The 15,451-nt window shown below is 37.6% G+C and overlaps 1 protein-coding gene across 1 annotated transcript in view; it reads right to left on the reverse strand.

Moving 5' to 3' along the window:
• The window catches only part of LOC103253653 (dynein heavy chain 12, axonemal), a gene marked incomplete at its 5' end in the record, with an annotated part of 80,138 nt that extends 65,472 nt beyond the window's left edge, over window positions 1-14,666 (reverse strand). The window contains 4 exons of the mRNA XM_008051910.1: window positions 526-704; window positions 11,822-11,913; window positions 12,554-12,710; window positions 14,478-14,666. Coding sequence (XP_008050101.1) covers window positions 526-704; window positions 11,822-11,913; window positions 12,554-12,710; window positions 14,478-14,666 — 617 coding nt within the window. The remainder of the gene's footprint in view (window positions 1-525; window positions 705-11,821; window positions 11,914-12,553; window positions 12,711-14,477) is intronic.
• Between the last annotated feature and the right edge of the window lie 785 nt (window positions 14,667-15,451).

A 15,451-nucleotide genomic window follows, 5' to 3' on the forward strand; every position in this document is an offset into this window, starting at 1 on the left:
ACTCAAAAAAGATTTTGAAAGTAAGTCCAAAATGTGTTTAACAAAATAAAGCACAGTGTAAAACAAATAAAATACATCTGTATGACACACTCAGCTAGCGGGTCACTAGTTTATGAATCCAATGTTATAGCCACAGTCAAAGTAGATATTACTATCTCCATTTTACAGATAAGAAAAATAAGCTAGGTGACACAAGTAAAATTGGGGTCAGGAATGATCCTAGATCTGCTCGATATCACCAAAATTGTATATTTTTTTCATTATCATGTAACCTGTATCCAAAACTGATTTATTTCCATTTCTTCCTTTTTTTGTTCCTGGGTTGCCTTAAAACTAGTTTTAAACAATATCCAACAAAAAGAACCCAGTCCAATGTGACTACAAAGGAAACTCCATAGCAAATAGCTATGGAGGAAAAGTTTTAAGTACTTACATATTTTAGTCTTTTGTTTTTAAACATGAGTTATTTTAGCAAAATATTCCTTTGGTCCTGTAATTCTGAGTTTAGGAATTAATACTACTTACCATTCATTTTCTTTTCTATGTTTTGAAGCTATGTCATTTAATAATATGTTTGCAAAGACTTTTGCTTTATTTGTCAGGCCTGTCTTCAAATCTTCACAATCCAAACGCACCATAGGGTAATGAATCCATTGAGGCAAAAGCATTATTTCTGAGGTAAGACTGAAAAATCTTTCTATAAACTTAAAAAAAAAGTGTTTAAAAGAAGAAAATGCTTAGAATTTTCTAATTCATTATGCATTGCGATGAAATGTTTAATCATATAATATAAATGCAAACTTATTTCTCTTTTGCTAAATAACTAAAATGTTTTCCTTTGTTACATATTTTTTTTTCACCTACCTTTTCACTAAGGAATTTGCCAATCTACCAGCAAATAACCAATACAATGCCATTTATAGAATCATAGCATCACCATCTGGACATATCAGATTTTTCACTCAATAATTATTTTTTAAAAACTATTCTTGAGGTGAGTGGATTGCCTGAGCCCGCGGGTTCGAGACCCGCTCTGGGCAACGAGACCTCATCTCTACAATAAATCAAAAAATCAGCCGGGCATGGTAGCCCATGCCTGTAATTCTGGCTACTCGGAAGGCTGAGGCAGAAGGATCACCGGAGCCCAGCAGGTGGAGGCTGCGTTGGCCGGGAGCGGCCACCGCACTCCAGTCTGGGCAACAGTGAGACTCCAACCCAAAAAAAAAACCAACAACGATTCTCATAATCAATTCATTTCTCTCTGTTTAGAAACAAACCTATCTGTATTGATGAAATAGTCCAAATTTTTAAAATTTCCCACATAGGCATATGAACCACAACTATAGTATGTCAAAAATTGACCCCCAAAATCCAGAAATATAATAGCAAACCTGAAGGTAAAATTTTACGGTTATATAAACTATCCAAAAATTATTATAAAATTCTAGAAAATGTCCACAGCAAATACTAGACTTAAGGAAATAAACATTATAAAACCTAATGAAATACCAAGGGGGCCAAAAATATACATGCACTTTTTTTTTTTTTTTTGAGTCAGAGTCACACTCTGTCACCCAGACTGGAGTGCAGTGGCTGCTCCCGGCCACCGCAGCCTCGACCTGCTGGGCTCCGGCGATCCTTCTGCCTCAGCCTTCCGAGTAGCCGGAATTACAGGCATGTGCTACCACACCCAGCTAATTTTTGATTTATTGTAGAGATGAGTTCTCGCTGCCCAGGCAGGTCTCGAACCCGTGGGCTCAGGCAATCCACTCACCTTAGCCTCCCAAAGGCGCAGGATTACAGGCTGAGCCACCGAGCCCGGCTACATGCACATTTTTAAGAGATGTTTACCATAATCAGAAGTGTCTGGGCACTGATGGTAACCACTTTGAGCACCTCTTGCAACTGTAGAAGTAAGTCAAACATGACTTGCATTCATCTTATTGAATATTATAATCTTAACACAGTTTTTTCCTTTCTTAAAATGTGTATACATTTTGGGGGGCACCCTCTGTATATGCTTGGTCTAGATATTTAGGGCCTATAGTAATACAAGTTATGGCCAAGACCACAAAATAATTTAGCTGTTATCTCATAGAACATTTATTGTGCCTATTCTCCACATAGAACCATATTGAGATATATCACAAAATATAAATGAAAGAGAATACAGGTGGACCCCCATATCCATGGGTTCTGCATTCACAAATTCAACCAATGGAAAATCAAAAATATTTGAAAAAATAACAATACAACAATAAAAATAAACAAAAAGCAATACAGCTTAACAACTATTTGCACAGCATTTACACTGTATTAAGTATTATAAGTAAAAGGACAAAAGACCAAAATGGAGTTGATATAACCAAAAAGCAGCCATTTAACATTGCTTAGGTTTGTCATGTTTTTTGGGTTTTTTTTTAACCAGTTCTCTTCAATTTACCCTCTAATCATTAACCAAGGGCAGAACTGGTTTCCCAGAAATAGCTATTGATAATTGTCTTGCAATACCCCAGGTCCTGATTACTTTTCTATTCCAAATATTTGTCTTCCAGCCATAAAAGGCCAGGCTAACCTAATCTATTATGATCAGCCCTTCATGACTTATGTGGCACTCCCCCATCAACATGGCAACAGTTTCTGTGCTTATCAGTCCCTTCATGATGATGACATAAAACAGAACTGCCCCATCAAAGGAATAGTTTAAAAAGCATTCAGCCTCAAGCAGCCACTGCCATGCTTTTCTCTAAGCTCTGGCCTCTTCCCAATTTGGGGAGGTGGATCTCTCCTCTCTCTTTCCAATCTACTTTCTAAATAAACTATTTTTCCTAATCTAATTTCCATGCAATTCCTTGCTGCTTACTCATGACACTGGCATATCCCACAGACCTAACAATAAGTAATCTAGAAATGATTTAAAGTATAGGAGAGAGTGTGCCTAAGTTATATACAAATACTACACCATTTTATATAAGACACTTGAGTATCTGCAAATTTTGGTATTTGTAGGGGTTCCAAGAACCAACACCCCACAGTTACCAAGGAATAACTGTATACCATCTCTGATTCTATAAAAGTAATAATGCATATATGAATTCATTATATGGTTTCATGAACACAAATAACAAATAAGATTTTTTAGAGTGTGCATATTAGAAAAATAACACCTAGTCATGTCAACAGATGCAAAAAAAAGCGTGTAATAGGCTCGCCTGAAAGTACTGAGTTATCTCAATTGATTGTCCAAGGTCAGTCATAAATCAAACTTCTTATTCTACTCTTTTCCACCTTCTTTTTTTTTTTTTTTTTTTTTGAGTTGGAGTCTCACTCTGTCACCCAGACTGGAGTGCAGTGGCCACTCCCGGCCTCAGCCTTCCAAGTAGCTGGAACTACAGGCACGTGCTACCACACCTGGCTAATTTTTTATTTATTGTAGAGATGAGGTCTCGCCAAGTTGCCCAGGTGGATCTCGAACCCGCAGGCTCAGGCAATCCACTCACCTCAGTGTCCCAAAGTGCTGGGATTACAGGCTGAGCCACCAAGCCTGGCTCTTTTCCACCTTCTAACTATTGCATTTGACTAGTAAAAAAAAAAAAAGAAGAAGAAAAAAAAAAAGAAAATGCATTTAACATATTCCAATACTCTTTTATAACAACAACAACAAAAAGCACTTCACAAATTAGGATTAGAAGAGAACATCCTCAACTTGATAAAGCATACCTTGGAAAAACCTTCAACAAACAACATACTTAATGGTGGAAGAAAATGGGCCAGGGAAGAAGACTGCTGAAAGGAGCTCCTGGGGTCTCAATAAATATCAATCACTGATCTTGGAAACTGTTTCTTCAAGGGAGCTTGAATATGATTAATCAATAGAGCAGTTTATACCTCTAGAAAGAGCATTGTTTAAAACAACAGAGCAATCAGCTAACAATTAGTGGATTCTAACACATTGTGTGTGGTGGCAGTGGGAAAAAGAGAAGAGAGCCCTGTTGAAACCACTGTCACCTTAAGATAACTATGGCAATTCCCAAAACTGTGGTTCCCTAAAGCATATTAGAGGTTTAACATTTAGGAAGGAAGGGAATAGATGTCACTGAAAGAATTCACCCAGAGTCACTAAACTAATAAGTGTCGAAATTATAACAAATAATGAAACATACAAAGAAATAAGAAAATATTCCATGTCCTAGAATGCACACAGGCAACAGTAACTGCTTCTGAGAGCTAACAGAGTGAAACTAACAGGAAACAAACTTCAAAGTAGTCATTAAATATGTTCAAAAATTAAAGGATATCATGTTAAAGAGACATTTGATGACATTGTCTCATCAAGTATAAAATATTAATAAAAAGATGAAAATTGTACTTTAAAACCAAATGAAAACTCTGCAGCTGAAAATTACAATACATGGAATGGAAAATTCACTAGAAAGTTTCAACAGTAAATTTTAACCGAAATAAGAAACAGCTGAAAACTTGAAGATAAATTGATAGAAATTATGCAACCCAAAGAACAGAGGAGAAAAAAGGAAAGAAGAAGAAATAAACAGTCAGATATGAGACATGATTAAGTACATGAACATATTTGTAATGGGACTATCAGAAGAAGACAGAAAGAAGCAGAAAAAAGAGTTGAGGACATAATAATTTCCCAAATTTATGGAAAAAATACTGATGTATGCATTCAGAAAGCTCAAAGAACTCCAAGTAGGATAAATGCAAAGAAATCTAGAAACGGATGCATCATAGTTAAAATGGAGAAAGCCAGACAAGGAGAAAAATCACGAAGCAGTAAGAGTAAAAAATAAATAAATAAACTGTCAACCAAGAGTACTATATCCAACAAAGCTATCATACAAAATGAAGGTAAAATAAAGACATTTCTAGATTTTAAAAAACTGAGAGAATTTACTACTAGCAGACCCATCTTAAAAAATAAACTAACAGAATTTCTTCAGGCTGAAAACAAATGACCCCAGGTAGTAATTCAAATCTACATAAAAAACACAGAGCACTGGTAATACATATTGTATAATTACAAAAGATAGTGTGAAGGCATATTTTTCTCCTTTTTTCTCTTTTTTTTTTTTTTTTGAGTTGGAGTCTCACTCGGTTGCCCAAACTGGAGTGCAGTGGCTGCTCCTGGCCACCACAGCCTTGACCTGCTGGGATCCGGTGATCCTTCTGCCTCAGCCTTCCGAGTAGCCGGAATTACAGGCACGTGCTACCACACCCGGCTGATTTTTTAATTTATTGTATAGATGAGGTCTCGCTGCCCAGGCAGGTCTCGAACCCGTAGGCTCAGGCAATCCACTCACCTCAGCCTCCCAAAGGCATGGGACTACAGGCTGAGCCACTGAGCCCGGCCTTTTTTCTCTTAATTAATTTTAAAAGGAGTTGTATAAAATAATGTGTATATACCAGCCTGGGCAACATCGCAAGATCCCATCTCTACTAAAAATAAAAATATTAGCTGGGTGTGGTGGTGTGCACCTGTAGCCTCAACTACTCATGAGCCATGAGTCCAGGAGTTAGAGATCACAGTGAGTACTGGGTCACTGCATTCCAGTTTGGGCAGTAGAGCAAAACTTTGTCTCAAATAATAAATTTAAAAATTAATTAATATATATAGTATTGTTAGCAAAAATATGGAACCAACCATGCTGCCCATCAAAACTGGACTGGATTTTTAAAATGTGGTACATATACACAGTGGAATATTATACAGCCATAAAGAAGAACAAAATTATGGACTTCGCAGGACTTGCTTGAGCCCAGGAATTCTGTAATACTCAGTGATCTATCACAGAAACAAAGAACTGAGTACCACATGTTCTCACTCATAAGTGGACCCTGATACTCATAAGCGAACCCATAACACTGTAAGAAAGGGATTGGCAGTAGCCAGAAATGGCCGGGGGGGGGGAGCACATAACAACAATAAGGGTACCTGATCTCAAACCAGGCAAAGTGAGGCTCAATCTTTACCTGTATGATGACAACTTATTTACCTAATCCTGAATCATGCCCCACATCTTTAAAATAAAATAAATAATATATATAGTACTGTTGGGCCCATAACATATAGAAATACACTATATTTGAAACATATTTGCCAATAACAGTACAAAGAAAAGAGAAAAAGCAAAGTTGTATTGGGCTAAAGAGAGCACTACAGATGGTACAGTAATCATTATAACAATGTATTCTTGGGTTTGTGACATTAATATACAAAATATGGATAATAATAACACCACAAAAATGAGGAACAGAATATAGAACTCTGTAAGAGCAGTTTCTATATCTCACTGGAATCAAGTTAGCATAAATCTGAAGCTGTTAAGTAGATGCCTATAATAAACCCTAGAGTAAATATTTTTAAAACTTTCAAAAATCAAGATTGCAGTTGGGCATGGTGGCCTATAATCCCAGCACTTTGGGAAGCCAAGATGAAAGGATTGCATGAGTCGATGGGTTCGAGACCAGCTCGGACAACTTGGCGAGACTTCGTCTCTACAATAAATCAAAAATTCACTGGGCATGGTAGTGTATGCCTATAGCTCCAGCTACTTGGAAGGCTGAGGCAGAAGGATTGTCTGAGCCCAGCAGGTCGAGGCTGCGGTGGCCATGAGCGTGCCACTGCACTCCAGCCTGTGACAGAGTGAGGTCCTAACTCAAAAAATAAATAAAAAATAAAAATAAATACAAATTAGGATTGCTTGAGCCCAGGAGTTTGAGATCAGCCTAGACAACATAGTGAGTTCTCTAAAAAAGCATTTAAAAAATTAGCCAGGCCTGGTGACATATACCTGTAGTCCCAGCTACTCAGAAGGCTGAGGTGGAAGGATCACCTGAGCACAGGAGGTCAAGGTTGTGGTGAGCCTTGATCATGCCACTGCACTCTCAAGATACAGAAAAATATTTTTTAAATGCAGTGGCTCATACCTGTAATCCCAGCACTTTGGGAAGCTAAGGTAGGTTGGTAGGTGGATAGTTTGAGTCCAGGAATTCAAGAACAGCCTGAGCATCATAGCAAAACCTCGTCTCTACATAAAAATCAAAAAAATTAGCCAGGTGTGGCAGCCTGTACCTATAGTCCCAGTTATTTGGTATGCTAAAGTAGAAGAATCACCTGAGCTCTAGAAATTGAGACCACTGTGAGCCATGATCATTGTGATCATGCCACTGTACTCCAGCCTGGGCGACAGAATGAGATACTGACTCAAAAAAAAATTAATTGTATTTCTATATAATAGCAACACAAATGAAAATTGCTATTAAACAATAACATTTACAAGAAAATCAAGTAAACCTGAAACATTGTGAGAAATAGATTTATAGATTTAGGAAAATATTTGCAAGACCTATATAATGAAAAGCACAACTACATTGTGAGAGAAATTAAAGAAAGTCTAAACAGATTTAAATACATACTATAGTCATGTATTGAAAGATTCCATTTTAAGGGGGCAATTCTTCTCAAATTGATTCAAATATTCAATGCAATCCTAACCAAAATCCTAGCTGGCTTCTTTAGAAATTGACAGCCTAATTTTAAAATTTATGGGGAGATGCAAAGGACCTAAAATAATTAAAATTATTTTGAAAAAGAACAAAGTTGCAGAATTTACATTACCTGATTTTAAAACTTACAATTAAACTACAAAAATCAACACAGTATGGTACTGGCATAAGAATCAATATGTAAATCAGTGGAAAATAAGAGAATCTGGAAAAGATCCACAAATATAGAGGCAATTGATATTCAACAAAGACACCAAAATATTGGCAGTGAGCGCCTCAGAGAAAGCGCAGTGAGGGAGTCAGAAGCAGAGTCCCGGAAGAAGCAGCTGCAAGAGGCCACCCCGAACCTGGTCTTGTTGCCACCGCCTTCGGCACCAGACTAGGCTATACGGTCTTGCCTGGGAGCTAAGATCTGGAGATTGTGGTACTTGCTGGGAGGGAGCTATCTTTCCCAGCACCATTTGCAGCAGGAATAGCAGTCAGTAGAGAACCTGAACAGCCACTCTAAAACCTGGCAGACAAGTGCTCCAGGGCAGCCCCTGTGGAACAGCAAACCTGCTTATTAAGACCAGGGGGTGATCGCTACATTGCTTTGGGGCTGCTCTCCATGAAGTCGGACAGCATTGCCCCCAGTGCACAAGCCCTGGTGGGTAACGGTAGATTAGGAACCCCAGAGGATTCACCTCCCGCCCCGAGCTAGCTACTGGGCAATAGACGCATAATTCCCCCCACCCCTAGCAATCAACAAAGAGATCAGGGGGTCAGGGCAGAGGCTGGAGGCCCCATTCCCCCGCCACAAACTGGATGGCGTGGGAGCTATGACCACACTAGGAAAGGAAGGCGGGGGAAGAGAGCCCAGGAGACATTTAGTCAAGTTATCTCTCCCCCAGGGGGGCCTGCAGACTATCAATTGCCGGCAGCAGAGGGTAAAGATTGTAACACCACAAGTTTCAACTGGGAACAACCTGCAGTAACAGACCTATAGTCGTAGAACCTGCCAAAAGAGGGAGCCCCCGCCTTCAAAGAGATATACTAAAGCTGAGAAATTTTTGCCAACAGGTTTTTTGGGTTTGGGTTTGGTTTTTTGTTTGCTTTTCTCTTTTTTTATTGTTTGTTTGTTCGTCTCATCTGTTTGCTTTATTTGTTTGTCATTTGATTGACTTTCTCTTTTCTTTCCTCCTTTTTCTCTTTGTTCTTTCTCTGTGTTGTCCCCCACCCCCCCGTTTTTCTTTCCATTTTTTCTCTCCTTCCCTCTCTTTTCTCTCTTATCTGTTGTCTTGGACTCAGAGACTATATAAGCATACCCGTTATAAGGTTATACTGTGTGGAAACAGAGAGTGAATCCCAGCTGGTCCATTCACCAAATAGCAAGTATTGTGACCCATCAGTAAGTTCTGAATCCTTGCAGCCCCTCCCCTACCCCTTGGTAAGTGCTCAAAATTGTAGAGACATCACAACGCCACACCCGCAGCCCTATTTTATGATTAAATAAACCTGGAGCCCTGGCTGAGGAAAGGGCAGAAGGTATAGCAAATATCAGAAGCGATTGCTTCTCCACTTCCCACTGAGCAAGAGAATTAAAGAGAAAGACAAGAGAACCGCTACAAATGAAGAAAAACCAATGAAAAATCACTGGTAACCTTCAGAGCCCCAACAAAGTCATCATTAGTCATCAGGGAATGCAAATGAAAACCACAATGAGATACCAACATACACATATAGAACAGCTGGAGTTTTTAACTACTTTACTTTTTTTTCCCCCTGAGATTGAGATTTCCTAAGGTTGGAAAGAATATGGAAGAACTGAAAATCTCAAACACTACTGGTGAGATTTCAAATGGTATAACAACTTTGAAAAATATTTAAGTTTCTTTTTATTTTGCAAGCAAGGTCTTGCTCTGTTACCCAGCCTAGAGAACAGTGGCATGATCATAGCTCACTGCAGCCTCAAACTCCTGAGGTCCAGAGATCCTCCTACATCAGTCTCCCAAGTAGGTAGAACTAGAGGTGCTTACCATAGCCAAATAATTTTTTTTTTTAATTTTAGAGGCAAGTTCTCACTATATTTCCTAAGCTAGTCTCAAATTCCTGGCCTCAAGCAATCCTCCCACCTCAGTCTCCCAAGTAGCTAGGATTACAGGTGTGAGCCACTGTGCCTAGCTTAAAGTTTCCAAAAAAGTTAAACATACAATTTCCACACCACCCAGCAATCCAACTCCTAGAAAGATAAAAGAAAGCATATGTCCACACAAAGACTTGTATACAAAAGACCACAGTATGCAAAAAGAAAATGGTTTGAAATAAGATGTTGATATTTGAAAAAGAAAAAAAAAAGACCATAGTAAATTTATTCATAATAGCCAAAAACTGGAAACAACTTAAATGTCCATCAAAAGGTGAATGGTTTCACAAGGCCACAAAGGCCCAAAGATCTATGTGTCACCAACTGATCATTGTAAATAAAGTGGATCTGCTTTTTCAAAAAAAAAAGTGAATGGATAAATAAATCATATATCTATGCAGTGAAACACCACTCAATACCACTCAGCATAAAAGAAATGAACTGATACAATAACAAGATAAATTTCAAAAGCTTGATCTAATAAGTGAAACCATATGCACATGTATGTATGGTTCTATTTATATGAAATTTTAGGAAAGAAAAATCTAACCTATGGTAAAGAAAGCATGCCAGCAGTTGCCTGAGATAAGCGTTGGGGAGATTGACCAGGATGAGGTCATAAACTTTTTGGAAACCTTGTGAGGTGGTAGAAATGTTCTATATTTTGACACTAGTGATAGTTACATGTGCATGTAAATTTGTCAAAACTCATATAACTGTACAATTAAAATGAGTGCATTTTATTGTATGCAAACTAAACCTCAATAAAGTTGATTTTTTAAAAGTTAATTGGGCTGGGCGCGGTGACTCAAGCCTGTAACCCCAGCACTTTGGGAGGCCAAGGTGAGGGGACTGCCTGAGTCCATGGGTTTGAGAACAGCCTGGGCAACTTGACGAGGCTTCATCTCTACAATAAATCAAAAAAAATTAGTTGGGTGTGGTAGTACACGCCTGTAGTTCCCATTACTTAGAAGGCTGAGACAAAACGATAACCTGAGCCCAGCCGGTCAACGCTGGGATGGTTGTGAGCATGCATGCCACTGCACTTCAGCCTGGGTGACTGAGTGAAACTCCAACTCCAAAAAAAAAAGTTAATTGTTCTTGAAATTAATAAAGAATGAAAAAAGGGATGAATTGATAAATATTAATATGCGATTAACCAAATATAGTAAAATGCTAGAATCTAAGTGGTATGCTTTGTAAAATTCCTTTAATTTCTCTATATTTAAAATTTTCATAGATTACAGGTGTGACTCACACCTGTAATCTAGCACTTTGGGAGGCTGAGGCAGGAGGATCGCTTGAGTCCAGGAGTTCAAGAACAGCTTAAGCAACATAGCAAGACCTTGTCTCTACAAATAATAAAAAAGTTAGCCAGGCATGGTGATGCACACCTGTAGTCCAAGGTACTAGGGAGGCTGGGGCAGAAGGATTGCCTGAGGCCAGGAGGTCGAGGCTGTAATGAGCCATGATCGTGTATCACTGTACTCCAGCCTGGATGACAGAGTGAACCAAATCCAAAAAATATATAAAATAAAACCCAGATCTAAATATATTACTCCCATGGCTAAAAAACCTTCAGTACACAGTATTAACTCTTGAGCAAAAATACCCAGTATCTCTCATGTGGCTCCAACTTAAATTTCCATCTTCATCATATTCTAAATCTGTCATGTTCTATATTTCTATTACCTACTTTTTAGCTATTTTGACTTATCTGATGTTCTCTGAATACCTTTGAACACTTTTGGTCTTTGTTCACACAACATTTCTCCCCCTTCTCTATCTATAAACATCTACTTCAAAGACTAGCTCACTTTTCATTTCTTGAATAGTTTCCCAAAGCAAACAATACTTTGTTCATATCTCCATTGCAATACTTATCTCAATATATTATAGTTGTTATTTCCAGGCTAAAAATAAACTCCTGATCAAAGTGTTTATGTATCATTTATTTTTGCATCACCAATACCTTGCAAGGTATGTAAATGGGATGAGGAAACTTTTGTCGAATCAATAAGTAAATGAATGACTAAAAAATTATGAGATAAGGCAGTGATTTTTACTAAAATGATGTTTTGAAAAAGAAATTTTATTTGAGGCACTTTTTAGAATAAAAAGATCCTAAATTTACAAAAAAATTTCAAAATTCAAAACAGAATTACCACTTACCTCCATGTATTCATCAAAAGTATGATCTTCTGCCTGAAAAGCCTCTATAATCTCAACTGCAGTCCCATCAAGGAGCCAATTATATTTTTCAACTGAAAATTAAAAATCTAATTAAAATAGAGATCATAACCCCTTAAAAATGCAAAATGCTTTTTAAATATAATCAGGCAATGAAGTAACTACTCAATTAAATATTAATAATAGAGTATTAATATACACGATTCACTATATTTTAAGGAAACAGGTAGAAAAGACACTTAAAAGCACACCAAGTTAAACACAGACATTTCTTAATGAAAGTAATATAGTATTTGAGGCTCTTAAAACAACTTTGAGGTACAGATGCAACAGTTACTAGAAGATTTTGGTGAACAGAATGTCAAATAACAACTATCAATTCTGACTTCACACACTTGAAGAAACTATAGAAGAAAAAAAAATTCAGCTGCAGAATCCTCAAAGTTATTCTTAGTGATTACTTTGCATTCACCTTTGACTTATTTCAATATCTCTTCTTTCTGCCTTTTGACTTTTTCAGCTTGCTCCAGTTAACATTCACCCTTTAGACCAGACAAAATTTCTGGTGTTCGATCCTTGTCTCTGCCAATAGCCATGTCTATGCTCACTTTTGATTCTCCTTGCTCTTTCATAACAGTCACAGACAATCAAATATCTGGCCAAATCCCAGTAAAAATAAAATAATTAAAAAGGTAGAATATATATGTCATATACCGTATGTCTCATAGTGTTTTTTTGCACCTTCTAAATTCTGATGTACTGCCACCTTCAACGTATCGAGAGCCCATTGTAACACATGTTCAGGAAGTTCTGTGTCAAGATTTACAGGTGTTGAGGTTCCTGAGAGCCAAGAGGGTATTGTTTGGACATTCTAACACAAATAAAAACAACAATGTATGCAGTAATTATTTAACTGTGCAATGAATCTATATGTAGATCTTATACTATGTTTTCAAACATTCCTTTCAGATTCCAGTAGCAAAAGATTAAATAACTAGCAATAGATATGAATAATGAATTAAAATTATATACTGTAATACCAGCACTTTGGGAGGCCGAGAGGAGAGGATTGCCTGAGCTCAGGGGTTTGAGATCAGCCTGGGCAACTTGGTGAGACCTCATCTCTACAATAAATCAAAAACTAAGCTAGGCGTGGTAGCGCGTGCCTGTAGTTCCAGTTACTTGGAAGGCTAAGGCAGAAGGATCGCCTGAGCCCAGGAGATTGAGGCTGCGGTGGTAGTGAGCGTTCCACTGCACTCCAGCCTGGGCAACAGAGTGAGACATCGATTCAAAAACAATTATAAGCCGGGCTCGGTGGCTCAGCCTTTAATCCTGCGCTTTGGGAGGCTGAGGTGAGTGGCTTGCCTGAGCCTGCAGGTTCGAGACCCACCTGGGCAGCGAGACCTCATCTCTGCAATAAATAAAAAAATCAGCTGGGCGTGGTAGCGCGCACCTGTAATTCCGGCTACTTGGAAGGCTGAGGCGGAAGGATTGCCGGAGCCCAGCAGGTCGAGGCTGTGGTGGCCGGGAGTGGCCACTGCATTCCAATCTGGGCGACAGTGAGACTCCAACTCAAAAAAAACCAATTATATAAAATTATATAGTTAGTAGTCTAATATAAAACTTAAGTTGAGTCTGGCACACTGGTGCATGTCTGTAATCCCAGTTACTCAGGAGGCTGAGGTAGGTAGGCTGCTTGAGCCCAGGAGTTCAAGGGAGAAGTGCACTATAATTGCCCCTGTGAATAACCACTGTACTTTAGCCTGGGCAACATAGCAAGGCTCTGTTTCTAAAAAATAAATAAATAAAACTTAAGTTGGGTTAGTTTTCTATCCTTCAACAAATATTTACTAAGTAATGTCAAAGTAATTATACTAGAAAGCTCTAGAAAAAACAAATATGAATTGGATCTTGCTCTTAAGAAGCTCACAACTCAGTAGGGAAGATAAAACATGCATAAAAATATCAACTTATAAGTACAAGAAAAGTTCTAAGAAGTCTAAGAAGAAAAATGTCATCTCCATCCAGGAGACTATACACATACACACACACACACACACACACACACACACACACACTATATATATACATATATATAGTTTTTAAAAATAGACTTTATTTTTAGAGCAATTTTAGGTTCACAGCAGAATAAAGAGGAAGGTATAAAGATGGGCCATATATCCCCTACTCTTACACACATATCCTCCACTATCAACATCTCCCACCAGAGTAGTTAATGTTACCATCAATGGCCTATATCAACATATCAGTATCATCCACTGTCTATGGTTTACATTAGGGTTTACTCTTGGTATTCTAAATTCTATAGGTTTGGACAAATGTATAAGGACATGAATTCATCATTATGGAATCCTGCGGAGTAGCGTCACTGCCCTAAAAACCCACTGTGCTCTGCCTATTCATACTTCTCTCCCCACGAAACCCTGGACACCACTGAGCTTTTTATTGTCTCCACAGTTTTGCCTTTCAGAAGACTTTTTCAAAGAGAAAGTACTTTCTTATTTAATATAACTCAAGGAAGAAAAATAAAACTAAGAGCTGTGACTATATATATATAATTTAAAATTCTTTAAAAGAGTCTTATCAAGAAATCCTTTGGGTAATGATAATGTAATACCTGAAGAGCTCCAGAAATTCGTTCTACCAAACTCAAAATAACATCCTCCAAATCTTGAAAGGTAGGATAAAATTCCATTTTATCATCATCAAACATCAATTCCATCTTAAATATTGGCAGTTTTTGATGATCCTGTGGATCAAAGAGTTTTACAAATCCTTCTACAGTTCTTCTTAAGAGATCCTTTAGCTGCATGAAAACATAAATTACTATTACTTTAGGTAAGCATAAATTCAGCCTTTAACTAAAATCAGTGAACTGATTATAACTGTCTATAACTGATTAGAACTGTCTATAATTAAATTATTCTATCAATCAATTTAGTACTGAAAACTATCTTCATTGAACACAACATATTCTTAATACAGTCTAAAACAATAAATAGAACAGTATGCAAACTTTTAATTTTTTAATAGAATACGAATAATCTTAAAATGGCAACTCAAGAATTTTTCACATTCTTTGGTAATGCTGTCCCTGGTACAGAAAACGTTCCAGAAAACCAAACATGATGAAGACTGGGGGTAGGGTAGGCCTGATATTGAAGGTGAGGATGTAATGAAATGACATGCACATGCAGTGAGGCACAGTGGCATGCTAGAACTAGCTCCTATTGTCTCATGAGTCAATTATTAAATATACAAGAATTTTGTGAGCCAGTTGCTACGGCCTTAGAAACTTAAAATCTACCATGGTGGAAATATTTAGATCACAGAAACCAGCAAACATTACAAATCAGGGTGAATTTTTTCTGGATAGCCAGATTTCCAGTACATCATTAGGTAGACGAAGCCACTGGAAATGTAGCCTAGCAGACAAATACAAATCTAAATGATCTTCAAGGTGTTCTTCATCGCTGTTCTTTTATCAAATAATCACAGTCCTTTTAAGAGGGTAAAGGTAGAAAGGAAACTATATATATTGGTGTTACATGCCAGATATTAAATATGCATGTTATTCTTTTAAACATGCGG

This window comes from Carlito syrichta, unplaced genomic scaffold (genome assembly GCF_000164805.1).
Source record: "Carlito syrichta isolate Samal-C Ts95f unplaced genomic scaffold, Tarsius_syrichta-2.0.1 Scaffold244047, whole genome shotgun sequence".
Classification (NCBI taxonomy): domain Eukaryota; kingdom Metazoa; phylum Chordata; class Mammalia; order Primates; family Tarsiidae; genus Carlito; species Carlito syrichta.